Genomic DNA, 21,383 nt, shown 5'->3' on the forward strand with positions numbered 1-21,383 from the left:
AAATAAATAATTACAATATAAGAAAACCCACACTTACGCAATTAGGAAATATGTCTGAGGTTATCTATGTGTTAGGAAGAGGAAATCACAAATTATCCAGGAGACAATGAAGAAGAGAACAAGTTATATCAATACCTGTGGAATACGGGAAAGCTGTAATTAGGGGAAAATACATAGTTTTAAATTCCTTTATTACTTTAAAGAGGAAAGAACAAAAAAAAAAAAAAAAGAAAGAATTTAGTGCTTATTTAAAGAACTTAGAAAAATAATAAAATATACCAAAAGGAACTTGGAAGAAAAAATTCATCAAGGGCAAAGCTGAAATTAATGAAATAGAAAACAAATTAGAAATGATAAGTATGTGTGAAATCTGTTGTTTTGAACAGATCAATTAAATAGTTAAACCCCTTCTGACTTTGAAGAAAAAGAGCAAAAATATAGAAGAATTGGAATACGAAAAGATACAACCAATGATAGAGAAATGATTTGAAGAATTAAGAGACTATTTACTATATGCTGTTCTATGACAACTTATTTGAAAATCTAGAAGTAGGTGATTTTATAACAAAATATAAATTGTGTGAATTGACCCCCAAAGAAGTTAAAACTGAAATAGTTCAGTTACCACAGAAAAGATGGAAAAGCAGTTAAATATCTATTTATTAATTACAAAGGGTAAAAAGCTCACAACAGTCGTATTCACAGTAGCTAAATGTGGAAATGTCAATCACCTGATGAATGGATAAACAAAATTTGATATATCTGTACCATGGAATATTATTTTGCCATTGAAAGGACTGAAGTAGTGATACACGCTTCAGTGTGGGATGAACTTTGAAAACATTATATTCAGTGAAAGAAGTCAGATATAAAGAGTCACATATTGTATGATTCCATTTATATAAAGTGTCCAGAACAGATAAACCCATAGAGACTGAAAGCAGATTCCAATTGATTTAAAACTAGATAGAGGTAATGATTACACTGCATTGTGAATGCACTAAATGCCATTAAATTGAAATACTTTAAAGTGTTTAAAAGGGTGAATTTTATGTTATGTGCATTTTACTTAAAAAAAAAAAATACCAGCTAAATTTTACCTAGTCTTTAAATGACAAATAATTGCAGTTATTTTTATGAAGCCAGCATAGCTTTAATAACAAAACCTAGATGTAAAGAAAAGAAAGCTGTAATTTAGCCTTCCTTTGAGACCCATTATAGTTACCATGCCCACCTTGTCTCGGGTGGAAAGATGTGCCACTTCTCTTCTGTTCTGAATGGATCCCTTCATCCGTTAAATTTAAGGAGTTGGCATCTCTGTTATTTGTCAGCTGCGCTATAGAACTTTCAGTGATGCTAGTAAAGGAATATCCTCTTGGACCCTTTTGAACATAGTAAACATAGTGAGGGAAGGGGAGGCGGGCAAGTCCCTTGTAATGGATACATCTCAGTATTCCATCTGCTTGAGCCTTTGATCTTCTTCCTCTAGTGTATCCTGAGGATCGCTGGCACCTCACTTAATGTAAGGCACTGTTGAGTCCAGGTTTCTTCACTTCACTAGCTGAGCGAACTGTTAGGGACACTCCCAACTGAGATAACACTGAGTCTGGAATTTCTGGTCTTGTATCCGTATCGATAAATTCCTTTCTCTCGGGAAAACTTCGAATTCATTTCCACACATGTTCTTTAGAGTTCTGCTCATAAAAACAGACAAATCTTACAACTTCTTTTTTTTTTTTGGTATGAATAGTAGATGCTCTTGGGTCAGATTTTTATTCACCTCCCTGGTGTCTGGGGGATTTGAGTGTAATTATAGGTTTGGAAGCAGTGAGAGGTGGTGGTGAGGTGGTATAGAGGAGGATGTATGTTTCCCTGAAAAGTGACTGCCTCAGCTGGCTTGTTAGAGTCTGTTAGGCATTGTGAGGCTGATCTTCTCAGACTGGGTGACAGGGGTGCTTTTGCTGGCAAGGGAGGCTTGGTGGGGTTTATCAGATTAATAATAATTAATATATATATAATAAATAATAATAAATAATATCAGATTAATAATAATCTACCTAAATGTCTCTGGGTACCTCTCTTTATAGTTAAAAATCTAACTGATGTAGTAGATCTGGTGATGTTGTGAATTCGTTTGCACTGTAACTCAACTTCCCACAAAATTAGACTTTGAGTTTGGTTCTCAGAAGTCTCAGCCCTATGCCTACAAGAATTAAGACATTCTTTTGGGGGGCATTCAGAAGTTTTCTGGTTCTCTTAGTCTTGAGCTGGGAATTTAAGGCCTGAACTTGTTATATATGTTATGTAACTTTTCCAGTGTAGGCAGGGGTAGCCAACCCATTCTGCAGTCCTTGTACTGTTATTTTACCATAACGTTCTATTGATACAGGTAGTTGATCTTCTAAAGCTTTGTCTAGACTCCAGGCAACTAAGGGTAATACTTTCAATAATTGTTTTGCCACCTAACATCATAGACTATCAATGTTCTATTTGTCATTTGCATTATTGAAGTAATTACTATCTTCAAAACTAAGAAAGAACTAATACAAGATTCCTATCTTTAAGATTCTTTGCCCTAGAACTACTTCCTGTACCAAAAACTATTGGTAGCAGGGCTTGGTCAGGGAAAGAAAAGCTACTCTATGTATTCTGGGTATAAAGAGTTTATTATAAAATTAGGAACTCAGATGACTTGTGGAAGGGCCAGAGGTGCAAAGGTTGTGGAATCTGCTGCTGAAGGTCAGATAAGCCAATGCTGAAGATCTCAGCTTGAAGCAGTGAAATGATTATTTTTCAGTAGCTCACTGGGGATCTTCTGGAATCCTTAAGAATCTTTGAGAAGCTCCCACCGACTATTTCAGACGGCAGTATCAGTATGGTAGTTAACAAAAGCTCAGCAGAAAGCAGCTGTGTATCTTATATCTACCAGTGCATCTGCTACAACTACTTCTGGAGAATGATGGATTTTCTCCTCAACTTTGTGCCATTTGATTTCATGCATGTTCTTCTCATCGTCAAACTCTTAACTGGGATCCATTTAAGGAAGAGAATTCTGGGAAATGTGGTTCCCAGCCTTTATTTTTCAGTGATGAGAAGGACTTAGAAGAAAATGATAGTGTGCTTAATTGGCAGTTGATAATCTAGCACTGAACTGTAGTGTATTGAGAGAACACACACACACACACACACACACACGTATATCATTTATAGGTATATGTATGGCTTTTAAGGGGAAATGTATGTGTGTGTTGTGTATAAATTAGGACTGTACACACACACACACGCACACACACCTAACCCCAAAGGTGACTTTGGGTAGCAAACTAAATTAAATTACTTCAGAAAGCCCAAAGAAATAGAGGATAGGAGAAAATCCATTTTATTAAAGTAGCTGCTTTATTACGTATTTTTCACTTTTTCTCTTATTTTAAAAGATTGTAAATTTGAAAGTGATTCTGCATAGTTTCCCAGTATTGGGAAATACTCCGTGTCTTCCGGCGGCTTGCTCTTTGCCTTCTGAAGAGATAATACAGTGAGAAGAACATGATCTTTGGAGTCAAAATGTGTTTGAATCTGACCTTGCTCCTTATGGGTGTTTGAGTCTCCGTTTCCTCTTCTTTTAAAATGACTATAATAATATTTTACATCACAATTGAGAGCGTTCAATTTGATAATGCATGTGAAACACCAAACATAGTACCTGGCTTATAATAAGAACTTAGTAAGTGGTAGCAGTTTTTACCTTGTTTTCTAATTTATACCAGTGTATAAATGGCTACACTCTCTCATTGTTTTTGCTTTTTAAAAGCACATAAATATTTAATTGACAATGTTTCAAGTTACAACAGATTGTTTTTGGGCAAATGGCCTTTAGATCCTATTACTCATTTTATTTACCCGTGCGTATGTGGTCTTGCTCTTGAGGAGGAGAAGATAGTGAAAAGAGCATTTGAGGATACCTTGGATCAGTGACTTGTGGGGGGGGAGGGGGACCAGATTTCCTGCTTCTCTAACTTTGGTATCATGTGGTCCCCAGCTGAGGGTTTCAGTTGCTTTTAAGCAGTCTGAACAGACATGGGATGATTTTGCTTAAGGTGATACCAGCCTTTTCCCCTAACTTGAGACTTTGGCTATTTTTATTCTATATTTCATTCTTTCAATTTCCATTTATATCTTCTTAATGCGTTTGTTTGAGTTGACAAACTGTAAGTATTTCTTTCATTCATAAGAAAAGCAATAAGTCTTTATATATTAACTTGATTTTAAGTCAATAATTGAAGTATTAAAACGAAGGTATAATTCACTTTTCTTATTTGTTTACTTTGATTTGTCGCAATTAAATCATGTTTTAAATTAGGAAAGACTGCAGGCAAAAACTCACAGACTGTTTTTCTTTAATAGTTATGATATTTGAAAGGAAAAAAAATAAAGAAATTCTTGGTTTCTTTTAGATCTTATGGAAGTGTATTTAAAGCAATACACAAAGAATCTGGTCAAGTTGTGGCAATTAAGCAGGTGCCGGTTGAGTCCGATCTTCAGGAAATAATCAAAGAAATTTCCATAATGCAGCAGTGTGACAGGTATGAAGAGATTTTATTTCTTTATGTACCTCCACTTTGATGAGTTTTGCTAATAATGTACAATAAAATGTATTATTTGGCCATCTATTTAGTTTTCTTTTCTGACTTGCCATGGAAGTGAGACTTATCCTTCAATGAAGATGGGGGTAGCTTTGTAGGGCTGTTTTTAGTACTTGCAGCTCTTAAGCATAAATGATGTTGTAAAGCAACATGTGGTGATAAATGATACTCAGTTTTCCCATTTTTAGGACAAATTCATGGGTGAAAATTATTTTTTTATGTTAACGGAGGGTCATTTAGCAGTCTTGTTTATATAACCGTTTTCACTAATTAAAAACTGTCATGTTTTATGTAACTCTAATTTATTCCACAAACATTTATTGAGCACCCATTGGGCTAGTTACTGTGCCAGGATCTAGGAATACCAAGAAAACTAAGATACTGCTCTTCTTCTTGAGGAGCTGGCTGGTAATTTGGTTGGGAAGACAGATACTTAAACAAATAGCTATAATACAGCTCAGTCAATATACTGCCTGGTGCGTGGGGTGATGTGAGAAGGAGGAGGCAGGGTACCTCTCTGAGCCAGGAGTCAGGAAGTCTGGGATGCTGAGAAAGAGTTAAGTTGATGAGGAAATGGAGGACTGAGAGAGTAGAGAGAATTACAGGTAGAGAGGTAAAAAATAGCTCCCTGGTATGTGCTATTCTGATAAGGTTTAGAATTACTGCAGTGGGAAAATAGGAGACAGAGATTTGTGTGAAATGAGTTTGTATAGTCAATGGAGCCGATCATGAAGGGTCTTATACACCCTATTAAGTAGCCCGGTCTTTATAAGGAATGTAGAATATATAAATTAGGACTGTGTTTAGCTATAGTTTCTTAATCAAAGAGGAATTTATTGTTCTCCCTTTACCAAAGGTCTAGAGCTAGGGCTGGTATAGCAGCAACAAAGAAACAGCTGTCTCGGGCTTCTTTTCTTGTACTGTGCCATCCTTAGCATATGGCCTTTGCTCTCATTCTTATTATCTCATGGTTGTAAGAGCGCTGCTCCAGCTCCAGGCTTACGCTTATGTCTACATTCCAGGCAGAAGGAAGAAGGGAAGAAGCGGGGAAAGGGATTTCCCAGAAACCGTCGGCTTGTTTTATTAATCAGAATTGACACCTGCTAACTTAGAGCTCGTGTCTTAGGGGAGTCTGGACAGATTATCAGCGCCAGTCAGGGCCCTATTAGTAAGAGATCTATGGAAAACTTTCTATTCCAACAGTATATAAGATCCACATAAGCTTTTTGGCTAATGAAATAACTGAATAATCATAGAGGAACTTTGTTGCTTGGGTATGTTTAATTTATTGTGTGCTATATATTAAGATTATGTTACATATTTTCCATAAAGCTATATAAGTGGAAATTCAAGTAGTTACAGAAAAAAATAATACATTCCTCAGTCCTCAGATAAAAATATATAATTGTAAATTTTCCACAGACCTTGCTATTAATTTGGTAACTTGATAAGAATGTAATTCCCACAATGATGTAGAAAAGGAAAGATTGAGGATACCATACTGTTGGGCCCATCAGGTGCTTAATATTTGCATGTTGCTATTATTATTTTATTATTATGGTTAAGAATAGTTCCGGGATTAGCGTGTGCAGAGTTTAATTGGGGGTGGTGTAGGAAGGGCAGGCTCTCAGATAGTGCCTATTATACATCTGTTCCTCTAACCTCTGTGCATCTTGGAACATATCAGCTCTTACTCAGATTTCTGCAATAGCATCCTGTTTGTTCACCTTGTCTTTCATTTTTGACTCTTCTAACCCTTTTTTTTCCCTGAAGCTAGAGTGATCTTTCTAAAATGTAAGCCTAATCAAGCCATTCCCTGTTTAAAACTTAAGTGGCTCCCTCCCCATTGCTTAGCTCGATCCAGTCTCATAAGGATGGCATCTAAGGTCCTTTATGATCTGATCCGTACTCATGCTTCCAGTCTTCCCTCTTACTTGAGTTTCTCTTTTAAGCACCTGTTCCCTTGCATTCTCTGTCACCTGACTCTTAAATTCTTTGAATTTGGGACTATGTCTTGGATTCTGCCACACATTCTGATTCATGTCTGGGCCACTCAACTGGAATACCAGGAGGAACTTCATATTTAACATTCTAAAACTAGAATTTTAATAGTAGACAAACCTTTCAAATTCCTGTTCTGTTAATGGCATCATCTACTTAGTCTTTCAATAACAAAACTGAGTATCATCTTTGTTTCTTTTTCTGATACTGCTGATGACACTGTCTTATAGATTTTCTTCTGAAATGTCCTCACTACTTTTATGCTCTTTTAATTCTTTGAGAGAAGGAATCATATTTCTTAGCACCCATTACAGTGCCTAGCACTGTACTTTTTGTTGAATGAATATGAATGGATGTGATATGTATGAGTAGTATGGGAAAGAGCGTTAAAATTTGTGGTATTATTAACGTAGATGTGTTATTGAGAACTTGATGTGAAAATCATTAAGAAAACAGTACAAATTGAAAAATTCCCACATAAAACAGTGGAATTTGGGTTAGAGAAAAAATGAGATTTGCATTCCTAAAATTGAAATATTTTTGTTATTCTGTTCAGCTATTTGGACGTTTGGTAAATAGTCTTGCTTTCTGCACTATAAAAAGAGACCAGAGGGTGTTTTAATTTGTTTTGGTTCATTTTAGTGAATATTTAATGTGTGTTTAATATTGGATATTGGCGTAAATATTTGAGGGAACCCATCTGCGCTGTTTATTGCTGCATCTTCTGTGTCTAGTCCAGTGCTTGGCCAAAGTAGGTATTTAATAAATATTTGTTGAATGTATAAATTATAGAATGTTAATACTAGACTGCACCTATGTATGTATTTTGGTTTAGAATTTTTTAAACGTATTCTGCTTTAAGGAAATGTTTCTAGGGGTATCTCCCTCAAACAGTGAAGAATTGAGCAGAATGAGAAACTTAGTCATTACTCATCTTTTTTACTGTATTGGGGCTCTTTCTAAAATTTTATTTGAGGAAAAGGCTTCTGGTACTAAAGCATGTTAAAGAACTATTTTGCAAGTACAGAATATGAGACCTAGAGATTTTACATGAATTGTCCAAGATCGCATAAATAGTTAATAACTGGGATGCTATAAGAACCCACATCTGCTGACTTCTGGGCCAGTGCTGAAAAAAACAATGTCTATAAAAAGATTCCAACAGTTCAAAGATAAGCACCCTCAAGGCATTACTAGGGGTGGAGGCAAGAGCTGGTCAGCAATACTTGTGAATACTACAAGGTCTGACAATTAAGTTCGCGAACTCATCCTAGAAAAAGGACTACATACCTCATTACTGAATATTGCTACAGTCACCTTTGAAGTACTCCCCTTGGGAAGCTATGCACTGACGCCAGCACCTAGTCCACCCTTCGAAGCAATTTTGGAACTCTTTTTCTGGAATGGCCACCAGAGCTGTCGTCGTATTACCCTTGATATCCTGAATGTCATCAAAATGTCTTCCTTTCAATATTTCCTTTATTTTGGGGTAAAGAAAGAAGTCATTGAGGGCCAGGTCAGGTGAGTAGGGAGGGTGTTCCAATACAGTTATTTGTTTACCGGCTAAAAACTCCCTCACAGACAGTGCAATGTGAGCTGGTGCATTGTCGTGATGCAAGAGCCGTGTGTTGACGAAAAGTTCAGGTCATCTAACTTTTTCACACAGCCTTTTCAGCACTTCCAAATAGTAAACTTGGTTAACTGTCCAGTTGGTACAAAGTTATAATGAATAATCTCTCTAATATGAAAAAAGGTTAGCAACATCGTTGCAACAAGTTCTCGAAGGTAATTGTCAGACCTCATATGTGCCAGGTAATGTGGATACAGGGGAACCACAGTTGACATAGCTTCTGCCCTCCTGTTGCTTATACTCTAGAGAAGGGACTTCTCATATCTAAACCAAGAGATATGTGTTGTTATCACATGCATTAGGGCACACAATTATTCACTACTAATTCATTCAACCAGTACATTGAGTACCTACTTCTGAGTGTAGCTCAGTGTGCTGCACACAAGAGAATCTCAGATGATGGAAGGACTTTCAGTCAGATAGAAAAGACAGGTGGATGGACAGGCTGTTTCAATACAGTGTGGTAAGAGCTGTGATGGGGTAAGTATGGGAAGCTGTGTGAGTTGAGTTGGAAGGTTATCTAACACCTCACCATTGGGGATTCAGGGAAAACTTTCCTAGGGAGGTCATACGTAAGCTGAGTTCTGAAAGATGATTTAGATATGTTGGGCAGAGAGGAGAGGTGATCCACGTGGAGGCCAGCATTTCTCGCTGGCCTTCTCAGACTACCAGGGCAGCTCCTCCTAATCTTCTGTTTGCTGATGTTTGTGGGTAACATTCCATTTAACACTGTTTCTGAGGTGCGCGCGCGCGCACGCACACACACACACACAAAGTTTGAAAATCACCATATTGAAGGATTTCTGATGAACTTTGACAGTTTGTATCAGTTCATGTGTATGTATATTCAATTTTGGATGGGCCAAGAAATAAATGGCTGTGATTTATAGTAGAAAAAATTTGGTGTTCACAGGAGAATGTTCACATTCCCTTTGTAGAGACTCTGTATTACCCCTATTAAGTTTAGAAAACTGTTAAGATGGTAGAAGGATATTAATGAAATTTATGTAATGAAAAATAGCCATTTCTTAACTATTTTAATATCACATGCCCATAATAAGAGGACTTTAAAAAAATACACCATAGAAAATATTTGCAAAAGATTTGTCTGATAAAGGATCGTTATCCAAAATATACAGAGAATTCTTAAACCTCAACAAGAATACAGATAACCCAGTTAAAAATGGGCCCAAGACGTTAACAGACACCTAACCAGAGAAGGTATACAGTGGCAAATAAGTGTCTGAAAAGATGCTCCATATCATATGTCATCAGACAAATGAAGATTAAAACAACAATGAGATACCTCTACACACCTATTACAATGACCAAAATTAGGAACACTGACAACACCAAATGCTGGTGAGGGTGTGGAGCGACAGGTATTCGTACTTCCATTCATTGCTGGTGAGAAGGCAAAATAGTACGGCCAGTTTAGAAGTCAGTTTGGTAGTTTCCTTACAAAAGTAAACATACTTTTAACTGTATGGTCCAGCAGTGGTGCTCCTTTGTATTTACCCAAAAGAAATTAAAACTGATGTCCACACAGACACCTGCACATGGATGTTTATAGCAACTTTATTCATGATTACCAAAAACTTGGAAGCAACCAAGGTGTCCTTCAGTGGATGAATAGATAAACAAATTGGTACATCTAGATAACGATATTATTCAGCACTAAAAAGAAATGAATTATCAAACTATGAAAAAACATAGAGGAAACTTAAATGTACCTTACTAAGTGAAAGAGGCCAATCTGAAAAGGCTACATACTGTATGATTTTGACTATCCGACATTCTAGAAAAGGCAAAACTATATATATATGTGTGGGTATATATATATATGTGTGTGTGTGTATATATATATATATATATATATATAAAACTTTTATATGTATATAAAAAGATCAGTGGTTTCGAGGGGTTAGGAAGCTAGGATGGATGAATAAGCAGTGTGCGGAGGATTTTTATGGCAGTGAAGCTACTCTGTATGATGCTATAAAGGATGGACTTTGAGTAATAATGATGATTCATCAATTGTAACAAATGTACCACTCTGGTGGGGCATATTGGTAATGGACGAGGCTGTACATGTATGCGGCAGACGGTATATGGGAACTCTCTACTTTTCACAGAATTTTGCTGTTAACCTAAAACTGTTCTGAAAAATAAAAATCTATTAAAAATACTTTTAGCAGTACATGGGTTTCTTCAATTAAGATGATATTCAAGTTAATATAAAAATGTTAATTATCTTTCAGACAGTAAAAGTTGACATTTGAATTTCCATAAGAAGCTTAAACATAATGATTCAGTCCAAATAACTTATACCATGAGTAGTGTTTATATAGGTGCAAATAGGTAAGAGTTTGTAGTGCTTCTTCCATTTTTTCCCTCTGGTTTTCCTCACTTCTCTTTTTATATGAATTCTACAGTATTTTGAGTTGTGGTACTAGAAGAAGACTGTTAGGATAAAGGTTCAGGGGAGATGTGAAATGGAGACAGAAGAATGGAAAGGATGTGATCGTTAGGCATGAGATGAAAGGAAGCCAAAAAAACAAAACAGAAAGGGAAAACAAAGGAGAAGATATTAGTTTCATTTGGCTGAATGTGTTAAATAGGGGAAGGGATGCAAATAAATGGGACAAGAGAAGGAACTGCTGTGGGTATAGCACAGGGGAAAGGAGTAGAATATGGCTCGTAATTGTCACCCCAGTTATCAAGACATCATGCTTCATACAAATTGGTTGTTAAAAAGTAGTCATGGGCATGTAGGGTACAGCATAAGGAATATAGTCAATAATGTTGTAATAACTATGTATGGTATCAGGTGGGTACTAGATTTGCTGGGGTTATAGGTGGGAGGGTGTTGGGGAGCAGGGTGAAAAAGATGAAGGAATTAATAAGTACAGATTGGTTGTTACAAAATAGTCATGGGGATGTAAAGTGAAGCATAGGGAATATAGACAACAATATGGTAATAACAATGTATCTAGTGCCAGGTGGGTAGCAGGGGCATCACTTCTTAACTTATATAAATGTCAAACCACTAGGCTGGACACCTGGAATTAGTATAAAGTAGTATTGAATGTCAACTGTAATTTAAAAATTTAAAAAGGTGGAAAAAGGAGAAGGGGGAATAAGAGGTCCAAATCTCCAGGTATAAAACAAGTAAGTCATGGGATTGCAATGTACAGCATGGGGAATATAGTCAATAATATTGTGATAGCATGGTACAGTTTCAGGTGGTTGCTGGACTAATCATGGTGATCACTTCTTTAGGTATATAAATGTTGAATTACTATGGTGTACCCCTGAAACTAATATAATTTTGTATGAGCTACATTTTTAATAAAAATCTTTAAAAAATAGACATCGTACTTCACCTTTGCTTCCTGGTGTATGCTGTAATATGACTTGTTTCTTCCTTGTCCCTACCCCCAATGAAATTTTCAAAGTCATATTTAACTATTCTACTGTGCTAAGAATACACAGAATTGGTAGGTTCTCATACATCCTGTAAGTCAATATGGTGGCTTTGTCAAGATTCTTAGGCATTATGGCTAAATTAAAACTTTGTGTGCTGCTTAAAATTATATAAAGAACACTGAGCTAGTGTTTTGGAGGAAACTCTCAATGCCTCTTCTCAAGCCTTTAATAATCAATGTGATGGTTAAAAATAGATTTTAGAATATCTAAATAACTGTACAGTTAGTTAACTTGATGGCTAGAATGAGCAGCGTCACCTTTAGCCTCTGAAAATCCTGTACAGGAAAATCCTCTTTAGATGCTATTTGTCTGTTATTTCCTTGCATAAACTCCTTCAGGGGTTCCCCATAGCCTGGACTTACTTTTCTTTTTTGTCACTAGTCTAAAGTGCACCCATTTTTCTCTCTAGCATCGGCCATAGGCCACATATGTTTTTTAGTGAATGTTCATTGATTGAATTATTTTAAAATACATGAATGAATGATAAATGAATTTGAATGAATGATATCTATGTCTGGAAAAGGACTGAGTTTGAAGTCCCAGGTCTTGAACTCTTTGAGCCCATTTATACTTGTTTTTAATTTTTTAAAAATGATGGCTTTAAATTTTAATCATTAATTTTGCAGTCTCAACTTTATGTTTAGTGTGCAAATGAAAGGAGGCACAGTGGATAAAACACAGACCAAAAACTTGCTTACTGCCTCCTAGCTTGCCAGTCTACATCATTATCAAATTGTGTTGACTGTATCTTGAAAACATCTCTTGAATTTGCTTGATTTTCTATTTGTTTTACTCCCACTTCAAGCCACTGACATCTCTTTTTTAAAATGTAGGTTTTATTATTATTCAGGTAGGGTTAGACTAACAGATCAGGAGATAGAGTGCCATAGAAAGACAGATTGTGATACTTACAGATACCAAGAGGAGGGAGCCTGCCATTCAAGGGGGTTGAGTAGGGGAGGACCCATCCAGGGAAGCACCAGGGTCAGCCAGGAGGCAGAGGGAAAACGTGGGCAAGAGCCTTTATTGTGGTTTCCCTGGGAAGGAATGGCGAGACAGGGTAAACGGGGTTAGGATTGGCTCGTTTGAATAATTTCAGGGGGCTCTGGACAGAGGGCTGTTCATAGTTGTCTGGTACTTGGCCCTGGGGTGATTAGGACCAGGGAGTTGTGGCCCTGGAGGTGGCTGATGATATGGACTCCAGATTGGTTTGTTTGCAATGAAAGGTGTGCTCATAAGTCTGTCTCTAGGAATTAGCTAACCCTGAGAGGGACAGTGGAGGCTTTGTCAGCAGGTCCCAAATGTGAGAGCATCACAAATACAGAAAATAAAATGATAATACAATCTCTTCCACACAGAGACGAACCTTCTAAGTGGTCTAGCTATGTCCACATTTGCTTTCCTACAATCTAGTTTTGATGCAATAGCCAGAAAAATCTTAAAAAGTATACATTAGATCATGTTATTCCTCTACTTAAAATTCTTCTCTCATCTTTTCTTGCATATCTAATAAAGCCCAATCTCCTTAATAGGCTCCTGCTTCCATCTGCAACTCCATTGTGTTCGGCCTTATTCTTCACTCACTTTATTCTAGGCAAACTGATCTTTTGATTCATTGAAGATGATTTGCTCTTTCTCTTCTCAGGACAGTTCTTGGATGCTCTTTTTTTGGTTAACTTCTAGTCAACCTTTGAATCTTAGCTTAAGTGTTATTCTCTTGGGGAGGCCTCAGGTCCCTTTTGTTAATTTTTCTGTGATTGTTCAGTTTTTCACTTACTCATTGTTTTTGTTTGTACATATAAGAAGGGAGGTACTAAGGATAAAATGGAGAGCAAGACAAATTGACTCCTATCCTCATGGAGCTTCTTTTCTTCGGGGGACACAGATAAAAGTCAATGACAAAGTAATTACAAGATGTTACAAATGCTTTAAAATAAAGTACTGATATAGAACATATCAGAGGGTGACCAATGGTAGGTCACTATACACATATAAATGTAAGCATTTCTTTCTTTTTCCAAATCTAATTTATAGTCCACAATCCACAGATTTATAATCCACAGATTTGTAATCCACAATGGAGGGAGGATATTTTATTGTTAAAGCTCACCCGTGTCTATTTTCAAAGTTTTTTTCATATACTCCAAGTCAGGAGGTACCATGGAATATGGATGTATGCCATTCTTTCATATGAACTAGAACAGTTTTGTTTACAGAAGTGATGAATGCAAAATAAAGTCTCAGCCGTTTTATCTCATAGCACCCTTCTTTTCTTTCCACAGTAATTATACTTATTTGTGGGTTGAGTGGTCTAATATCGGTGTATTTCATGCTGGTGTGTGTTACATGGGAGTCAGAATTGTGTCTGTTTGGTTCACCACTGCATATCGAATATGTGGTCTAATTCCTTGGTTAGGTAGAGAGTCAATGAACGAATGTTAAATGAATGATAGAAACTACATGTGGCTGTATGTCCTTAATGTGGATGTTTTGGTGGTCTTTTATAGTACTTGCCATTTTTATTGTTAATTTTTCCTTAAATTATCCTAGAAAATAATTTAACCAATGATTTTTCTAGGTTAAAATTATTGAATCCATGTTTTATTATCTAGAACTGTTGAATTTTTATCCATCTACTTGATTGTGTATTAGAATGGATCACAGATTATTTTTTGAAGAGAATTTTACTTTCCCCAAAGGCTTTCTTTTGACTCACCCCTTAAGAGAGATAGAGCTGTCTTTTCAGGGAGCTGCCCAGGTTAGAATCCCTAATTTTCATAAGAGCTGTCAATTCTACCCTTAGAATTGCGATTACTTAGTGATTGCAAGATAAAGTACATATACATTTTCTATGTGCTTTTCAGTGAACATAATCTTGAACTCACTGCTACCTTTTCAAATTTTGAAAGAAAATTAATGTCTAAAGAGTTTTCTGAAGGATATGCAATCTTATCTTCTGGAATGAAGTTTAACTGTGGGTCTATGTCAGTCACCTACAGAGCTTTTAAAAGACCTACTGAATTAGAACCTCTTAGGTGTGAGGCGTGGGGTGTGTTGGTTCTGATGCACAGCCAGGTAAGAGAGCAGCACTCCCTGTAAAGGTCTCCACACAGGCACTTGTACTCCAAAGAAGTGTACGTAAAGAAAGCTTTTTTAATGTTTCTCATAAGTTGAAGTTCTGGGTCTGTATATCAGTTTCATTTGTTTGTAAACAGCACTTTCCTTAAATGTTTTAGTGAACACTTATGAACTCCTAATATGTACTCTATTCTCAACATCTAGCAAAGTTGAGTATAAATTTGAGGTGTGAGATGGGGAGTAATGAGAGAGATGGGTAGAGAGATAGACTTTGAAAGGTCTTGTACGTGATATGAAGCAGTTAAAATTTTTTCATTTTGGTAATGTAGAGCCATTGCAGTGTTTTTTTTTTCTCCTTTAATGGAGAGTACAATTTGATCAGCTAATTTTACTTTTGTTTTAAAGGAAGGTAATCTTGTCAACTGTATGGAGCATAGATTAGAAGGGGGCAGAAAACTTTGACAAGGAGCCAGTTGGGAAGGAAGTCTCTGCAAGAGGTAATGAGGAACAATAGGGATAAAATAGGATTAAATTCTAGCCCTGTAGCTGCTGGTTTTAGTTCCGGCCCTTTAAGCCTCTAACCAATATGCTCTACCCTTGACTTCAAGACAGCTGAAATTATAAAGGCTCTGCTGAGCAGTCTTCCCTGACAGTCTTCTCTTAACCTCTTTTTTTTGGTGGTCTTTTATAGTACTTTCCATTTTTATTGTTAATTTTTCCTTATTTTATTCCTGTCTTATTTACCCTACTCTGGTGCTACTAAATGGAAATAACTACTACTAGATGGAAATAACTGTTGAACAAGTCCCCTAAACATGCATTCTTAGTTTTTTCCTTTCTATAGTTGTGCCTTTGCTCATAGCCTTTTTCTTTTCTAGAATGTTCTGTTCTCCACCCACATTTTGAAGTTTAACCTTTTTTTCATAATTCTGGTTTCCCCCTCTACCACGTTTCTACAAAGTTCCCTTATGGCTCCACTGTAGTCACTTCTTCCTTTGAGCTCTTGTAGCATTTAAGCTGTGTTTGTGCTATTTTGTGTTTTCCATCTTTTTATGTATTCTGTGAATATGGATAGTCTGCTTCTTTGAGTTTGGCAAGATGTTTTACAAATCAGTGTATATGGCATACCTTTAATAAATATTAATGATGATGGTCATTTTTCCCTATGGAAGTCTTGCAGAAAACAACTTGACTATAAACACAGGTTTTTCTGCTCTGAAAGACGTAAAACCTTATTAATACTTTAAATAGTTAATAATTTTAATTATCTGAATTTAAAACAAAAGAGTTATTTTTCTCCAGAATTCTCAAAGGCTAAAATGAAAGAATGTTTAAATTTTTTTTTTAATTTGACTGAAATAGAGAGTTATTTTAAAGTTCAGTGTTTATATTTGACTCAATGCAAAATCCTTTAGAAGATTTATATTTAAAATGCTTTTGTTAAAGGAAAATATTTTCATTTGTTCCTTATGTTAAATAGTAAATCCTTTACCAAAACAAAGACTTTTTTCTTGGGAAACACTGAAAACATTTGGGCCTCCTCTGGTTTGTAATCCTGTTAAATTTCATCCATGAATTAAAAGCTAATTATACACAGTTGGTGAACCCCACAAACAGACAATTCAATGTACAATAGAAGTTGAGTCATTAAGTTTACTTATTGGATCATTATGAAATGTTGAAAATACTTTATATTGGGATTAAAAGATAATTTTCTTTAGGAATTAACTAAATTTGATTGTCTATATATTTTTCTTTAGCCCATATGTTGTAAAGTACTATGGCAGTTACTTTAAGAACACAGACCTCTGGATTGTTATGGAGTACTGTGGAGCTGGCTCTGTCTCCGACATAATTAGATTACGAAACAAGACAGTAAGTATTTTTAAATTGTTTTGCTAATCTCATTTCTAAAGATTCATATTTAGAATCTGACTAGGTAGTATTTTGTTACAAAGAAAATATTAGTGTGAAAAAGGAAAAGATTTTATAGTATAAAGGGATCTAGTATGAGGTATGAGAACCAGCCACATATCTTGGGCAAATTTAGGTGTTGTATGATTGTTTAATTTATCTATTAGGATAATTTTTTAAATTATTGAGAAACTATCTTGGTACTTCTCTTCTTTATTTGGAATTATTGTGTGTTTTCTTTACTAATGTGATTTCAATAAATAATGCCTAGAATTTTATTTAAAGTTTGTAGTATTTATGGATGGCACTTCTTTATATGAAGTATTTTGTATTATAATCTATGGGTAGTAAACAGTTGAAGTTTTGTGTTTCTGAATTTTAAAAAGTAATTGAAAAACAATTTTTGTCTTTATTTTTCAAAATATTGTGAGGATATTTGAAATTAAAAATTTTTTGTGTGAATTCAGCTTAGCAAAAGGTGTTATTAATAATAGCTTTTTTTGTGGTTGCATTTTAACCCTAAGTAGAACAGCTATTTACAGAATTGTTTATTTTCGGCTAGCAATGCATCTAGTTTACTAGGATAATTTATAAGGAAACAGTGACCTTTTTATTTTTGAATGACTAAGAATAATAATCAGTAAAATAATTTGTAATTCTGTAGAACAGTAACTCAGTTACTATAAGACATTATTATATGTTGACAGACATGTTTCAGTAAAATATATTCAGAAAAATACTTAACGACTTGAGTCAATTTGTGGTTAACCAGAATCATTTTAAAGTTTGGTTGGGTAAGTAAGTTGTAAGTTTATCCTACTAATTTTTTTTTTCTGTTAGAGAAAATAAAGTAAATAGGATTTCTTTTAAAGGAAGTGAAACAGAAGTTTAAATAATCCCTATTTTGACAGATGGATTAAGTGATTTTTGACATTCTAATTATATATTTTAGAATTTCTGTGGTGCTTTTATGTAAATCAGATGATTCTTGAATGGCAGAACAATGCTTTAATTAAAAATAATTATACTCCAGTTAGAGGTATGTTTTAAAACCATTTTAGGGCTAAAGTCAGTGCATTTAGTATTTAAAATTACTAGGTAGTAAAGTGTGTGAAATGGAAAATCTATTTTCTTGATTTTAAATGTTAATGTTAACATTTTGGGTAGTTAGAAAGTATTTGATCCAAGTACTTTATTCGTTGTTGCCAATAATTACCAACTGTGAAGGTATACTGTAGTTCTATAAGGTAAATATGGATGGGAGCCTTATCCTGAGGAATATCCTTCACCAATTATGAAGGGAAAGAGTTTTACTTCATCTGCATTGTTTTTTAGCAGATAGAATCTACTGAACATGTTGGGGAGTCATACATTTGGAATAGTCTAATTGTTATTCTCACAGAACAGTGATCCTTGGGCCTGGGGTGGCATACTCGTATAAGAATCTAATTCCCAGATTCGAAAAAGAACCCAGAGCTGCATGAGAGATATCTCAGGAGCTGTAGGTATATTGTCTCTGGGTGGTGCCTTGATAATAGTTGCTGTTAAATCTCACTAATACTTGTATTCTGCTTTCCCTTCATTTATGTATTATCTAAAAGGAGTATCATGGTCATGAAGGTTAGCAATATAAGGATGTGTATCATCCCATTAAAAAAAAAAACCGCCTTCACATTGTAAATATTTGATCATTTTATAGGAATGTCACTGGAGTAATAATCTTGTCTGAATTTCAGAGGCATGGCTGTTACTGATTGGCTGGCTTTCAAAAATGTAACCAGTGAAACAGTTGTCCTTGATCTATTAAAATTCACTCTAGTAGCTATTGTTTTCATGGTCACAGAACAATCAGTCTTTTCCCAAGAGTGTGGGAACCTTTTTTTTTTTCTTTTTCTTTTTTAAGAGTTCATATGCTCTTTTGTTTTTTGTTATATGCTTTGTTGTTTCTTTGAATTCTATATACATTTTAAATAGCACAAGGCAGTCTTACTGTTTCATATTGTCAGTGTTTATGTTTACTTTTATGAGTATATAGTATTTGTGCTTTTTATTGCTCTTTATTATTTTCTGCATAAATTTCTCAGTTGCCTGAAGAACAGTGTCCGTTAATGTTTCCTTATGTGTGGGTGGGTATGATGGTAAGATTTCAGGGTTTTTTTAATATTAAAATATTGTTATTTCATTTCATTGTTGAACTATATACTTGCTGGGTAAAGAATTCTAGGTTGGCTGTTTCTTTAGATTTTGATTTGTTTTAAGAGGAGTGACTTTTGGAAAACCACCTAAGTAACCTACTTTTTGTAGAATTATATTTTTTATTGAAAGAAATCTCATTAGGGATGAAGTAGTCTTGATTTTTAATTATCAGTTGCTATCTGTTTTTGATCAACTGTTTCCTTGAAATTTAAAGTCACAGGAAAAAACAAGTCTGATTCAGTTATATATATATTTTAAAAACATTGGAGTTCAATCTTTTTAGTCTGAAGTATAATACTGTTTATATCTTACCTCCCTCCTATCACTACAATGTCATAACTTGTCACTTTTATTATTCACTTGAGACTCCAATTTCACAATAAGAACTGGCTCCTAGAATTAAAAATTGAATTCATATTTTAGTGTTTTTGTATATGATATTGCCTCATCCTCTTGAGCCCCACCTTTGAGTGTTCTTTCCACCCGAGTCTTTGCCTAGTGAATTTGCATCCGTGCTCAAATACCTAACATCTTCTTTGAAACTTGACCTACTTTCCCAGGTAGTTTCATATCTATTTGGTAATTGGTTGGTTAATTAATTAGGTAAGTCTTTACTGCATATTCACTCTTACATAAAGAAAGAGCCCAATAAATGTTAGCTGCTGTTATTATAATTTTTACTATTATTTTACATATTTTGAGTATTAGGTAGATTGGCATGTTTTTATATGTGTATTGGCTGTTTTATTTCCTTTTTGTGCCTATCTTTTGCCTTTTGTTGTTGGCATTTTTATTATCAGTTTGCAGGACTGCCTGACACTTTGCTAATAGTTACATGAGTTCTTCATGTTTTAAAAGTCATAAAACCAATTATTTGATTGTCAGCATAGATACTAAAGAAGCTTCCAAATATCTCTTTCAGAGATTTTATGCCCTGACCTGTACTTTTTCTTTGGGAAACGTCTAGGAAAAGACAAAGGCATAGAATTAAGTTTGGGGTTAATTAGGCATATTCCAGCTGTTGGAACGGAGGCTGAGTGGATACTGAGTCTATTTAAGTGCTGCTGCTTAACATGGGGCAGATCACAGAGTTGGCATAGGCGCTGATAATGATTGGTGATTGTGATAATTAATGGTAGTGGTGCTAGAGGTAGGATGAAGGTTAAACTCTCCTATGTTCCAGTGGGTGTAAAAGTTCTTCTGAGTTGCATTATGAGTAAAAATCACTCTTTAGTTAGTATTCATTGACTCTTTCAGTTTATAAGTATTGGGGCATCTGTAAATAGATATATGTGAGTTAAATTACTGATTTCTGGATGGTAGAAGAGGGTAAAGGGGGTCAAATATATGGTGATGGAAGGAGAACTGACTCTGTGTGGTGAGCACACAACGTGATAGACAGATGATGTAATACAGAATTGTACACTTGAACCCTGTGTAATTTTACTAACAATTGTCACCCCAATAAATATAGTAAAAAAAAGTTCCTGATTTCTGTGATCAGACTCACAAACACAGCTCAAGTCTTGGTATCCTGTATATTTAGTAACTGATTTTTATCACATTATGTTAAACCATCTTTTAAGTTTGGTGAAATCTCTGTGTAGATAACCCTGCTGTGGCATCCTGTACTTGGAAACCACATTTTGATAGTCAGCTTTCAGTGTTTAGGAGAAGAGTTGTTGCAGTTGCCTTCTCCTACTTTAAGGCACTCAAGGGTAGAAATTTTTATATATTCGTCTTGGAAATATTCCAAGTGCCTGGAACAGCAACTGGCGTCTAGCAAACCCTTGAAAAATGTTTGTTGAACGGAAACAGGTTTAATTCCTTAGCTGCTTATCCTGTAAATACAAAACAACCCTACCCATCTAGTCAGTGTTACATTTTTATAGGTAAGTTGTAATTTGCATGGTCACTATTTGGTATTAATAATGTAGGTTATTGAACAGATATAGTTAGATATCAAAGAAAAGCCATAAAGTGTGCTTACTAGCAACCTTGCATTAGTGCCCTGAGTTTTACGGAAGTTTTATGTGTATATACACACACACACACATATATATATGTATACACACATATACTTGAGACTCTAATATATATATGTGAATTTAAATGTTTGCATGTTTTTGTAAATATATGTCTTGATAGCTTTAATCATAGGCCTCCTTTGGCTGATGAAGGAGAAGCCTGTTTTTTGTTGTTGTTAATGGAAGTTAATGTAAGCATTATTATTTTTGAGTGTTTTTGAGTTTTCAAAGAACAAAAAGTCAGATTTGTGGAACTAAATAAATAAAATATTTACAAGAATAATTGTGAAGGTTTTCTTGTGAGGAAATAGTTAAAAAAATATCATTTAAAATAAATGCCATTAACATCTCTACACATTTATGCATTTCAAGTATTATATATTGCAAAGTAGAAATACACAACTCTGT

At 35.0% G+C, this 21,383-nt stretch overlaps 1 protein-coding gene across 2 annotated transcripts in view; it reads left to right on the top strand.

The window, feature by feature from the left end:
- Nucleotides 1-21,383, top strand: part of STK3 (serine/threonine kinase 3) — a 301,457-nt gene that overhangs the window by 38,761 nt on the left and 241,313 nt on the right. For both annotated transcript variants that reach the window (XM_019757652.2, XM_074316314.1), the window contains exons 3-4: nt 4,452-4,580; nt 16,599-16,713. In XM_019757652.2, the coding sequence (XP_019613211.1) occupies nt 4,452-4,580; nt 16,599-16,713 (244 nt within the window). The remainder of the gene's footprint in view (nt 1-4,451; nt 4,581-16,598; nt 16,714-21,383) is intronic.

Source organism: Rhinolophus sinicus, linkage group LG12, assembly GCF_036562045.2.
Source record: "Rhinolophus sinicus isolate RSC01 linkage group LG12, ASM3656204v1, whole genome shotgun sequence".
Taxonomy (NCBI): domain Eukaryota; kingdom Metazoa; phylum Chordata; class Mammalia; order Chiroptera; family Rhinolophidae; genus Rhinolophus; species Rhinolophus sinicus.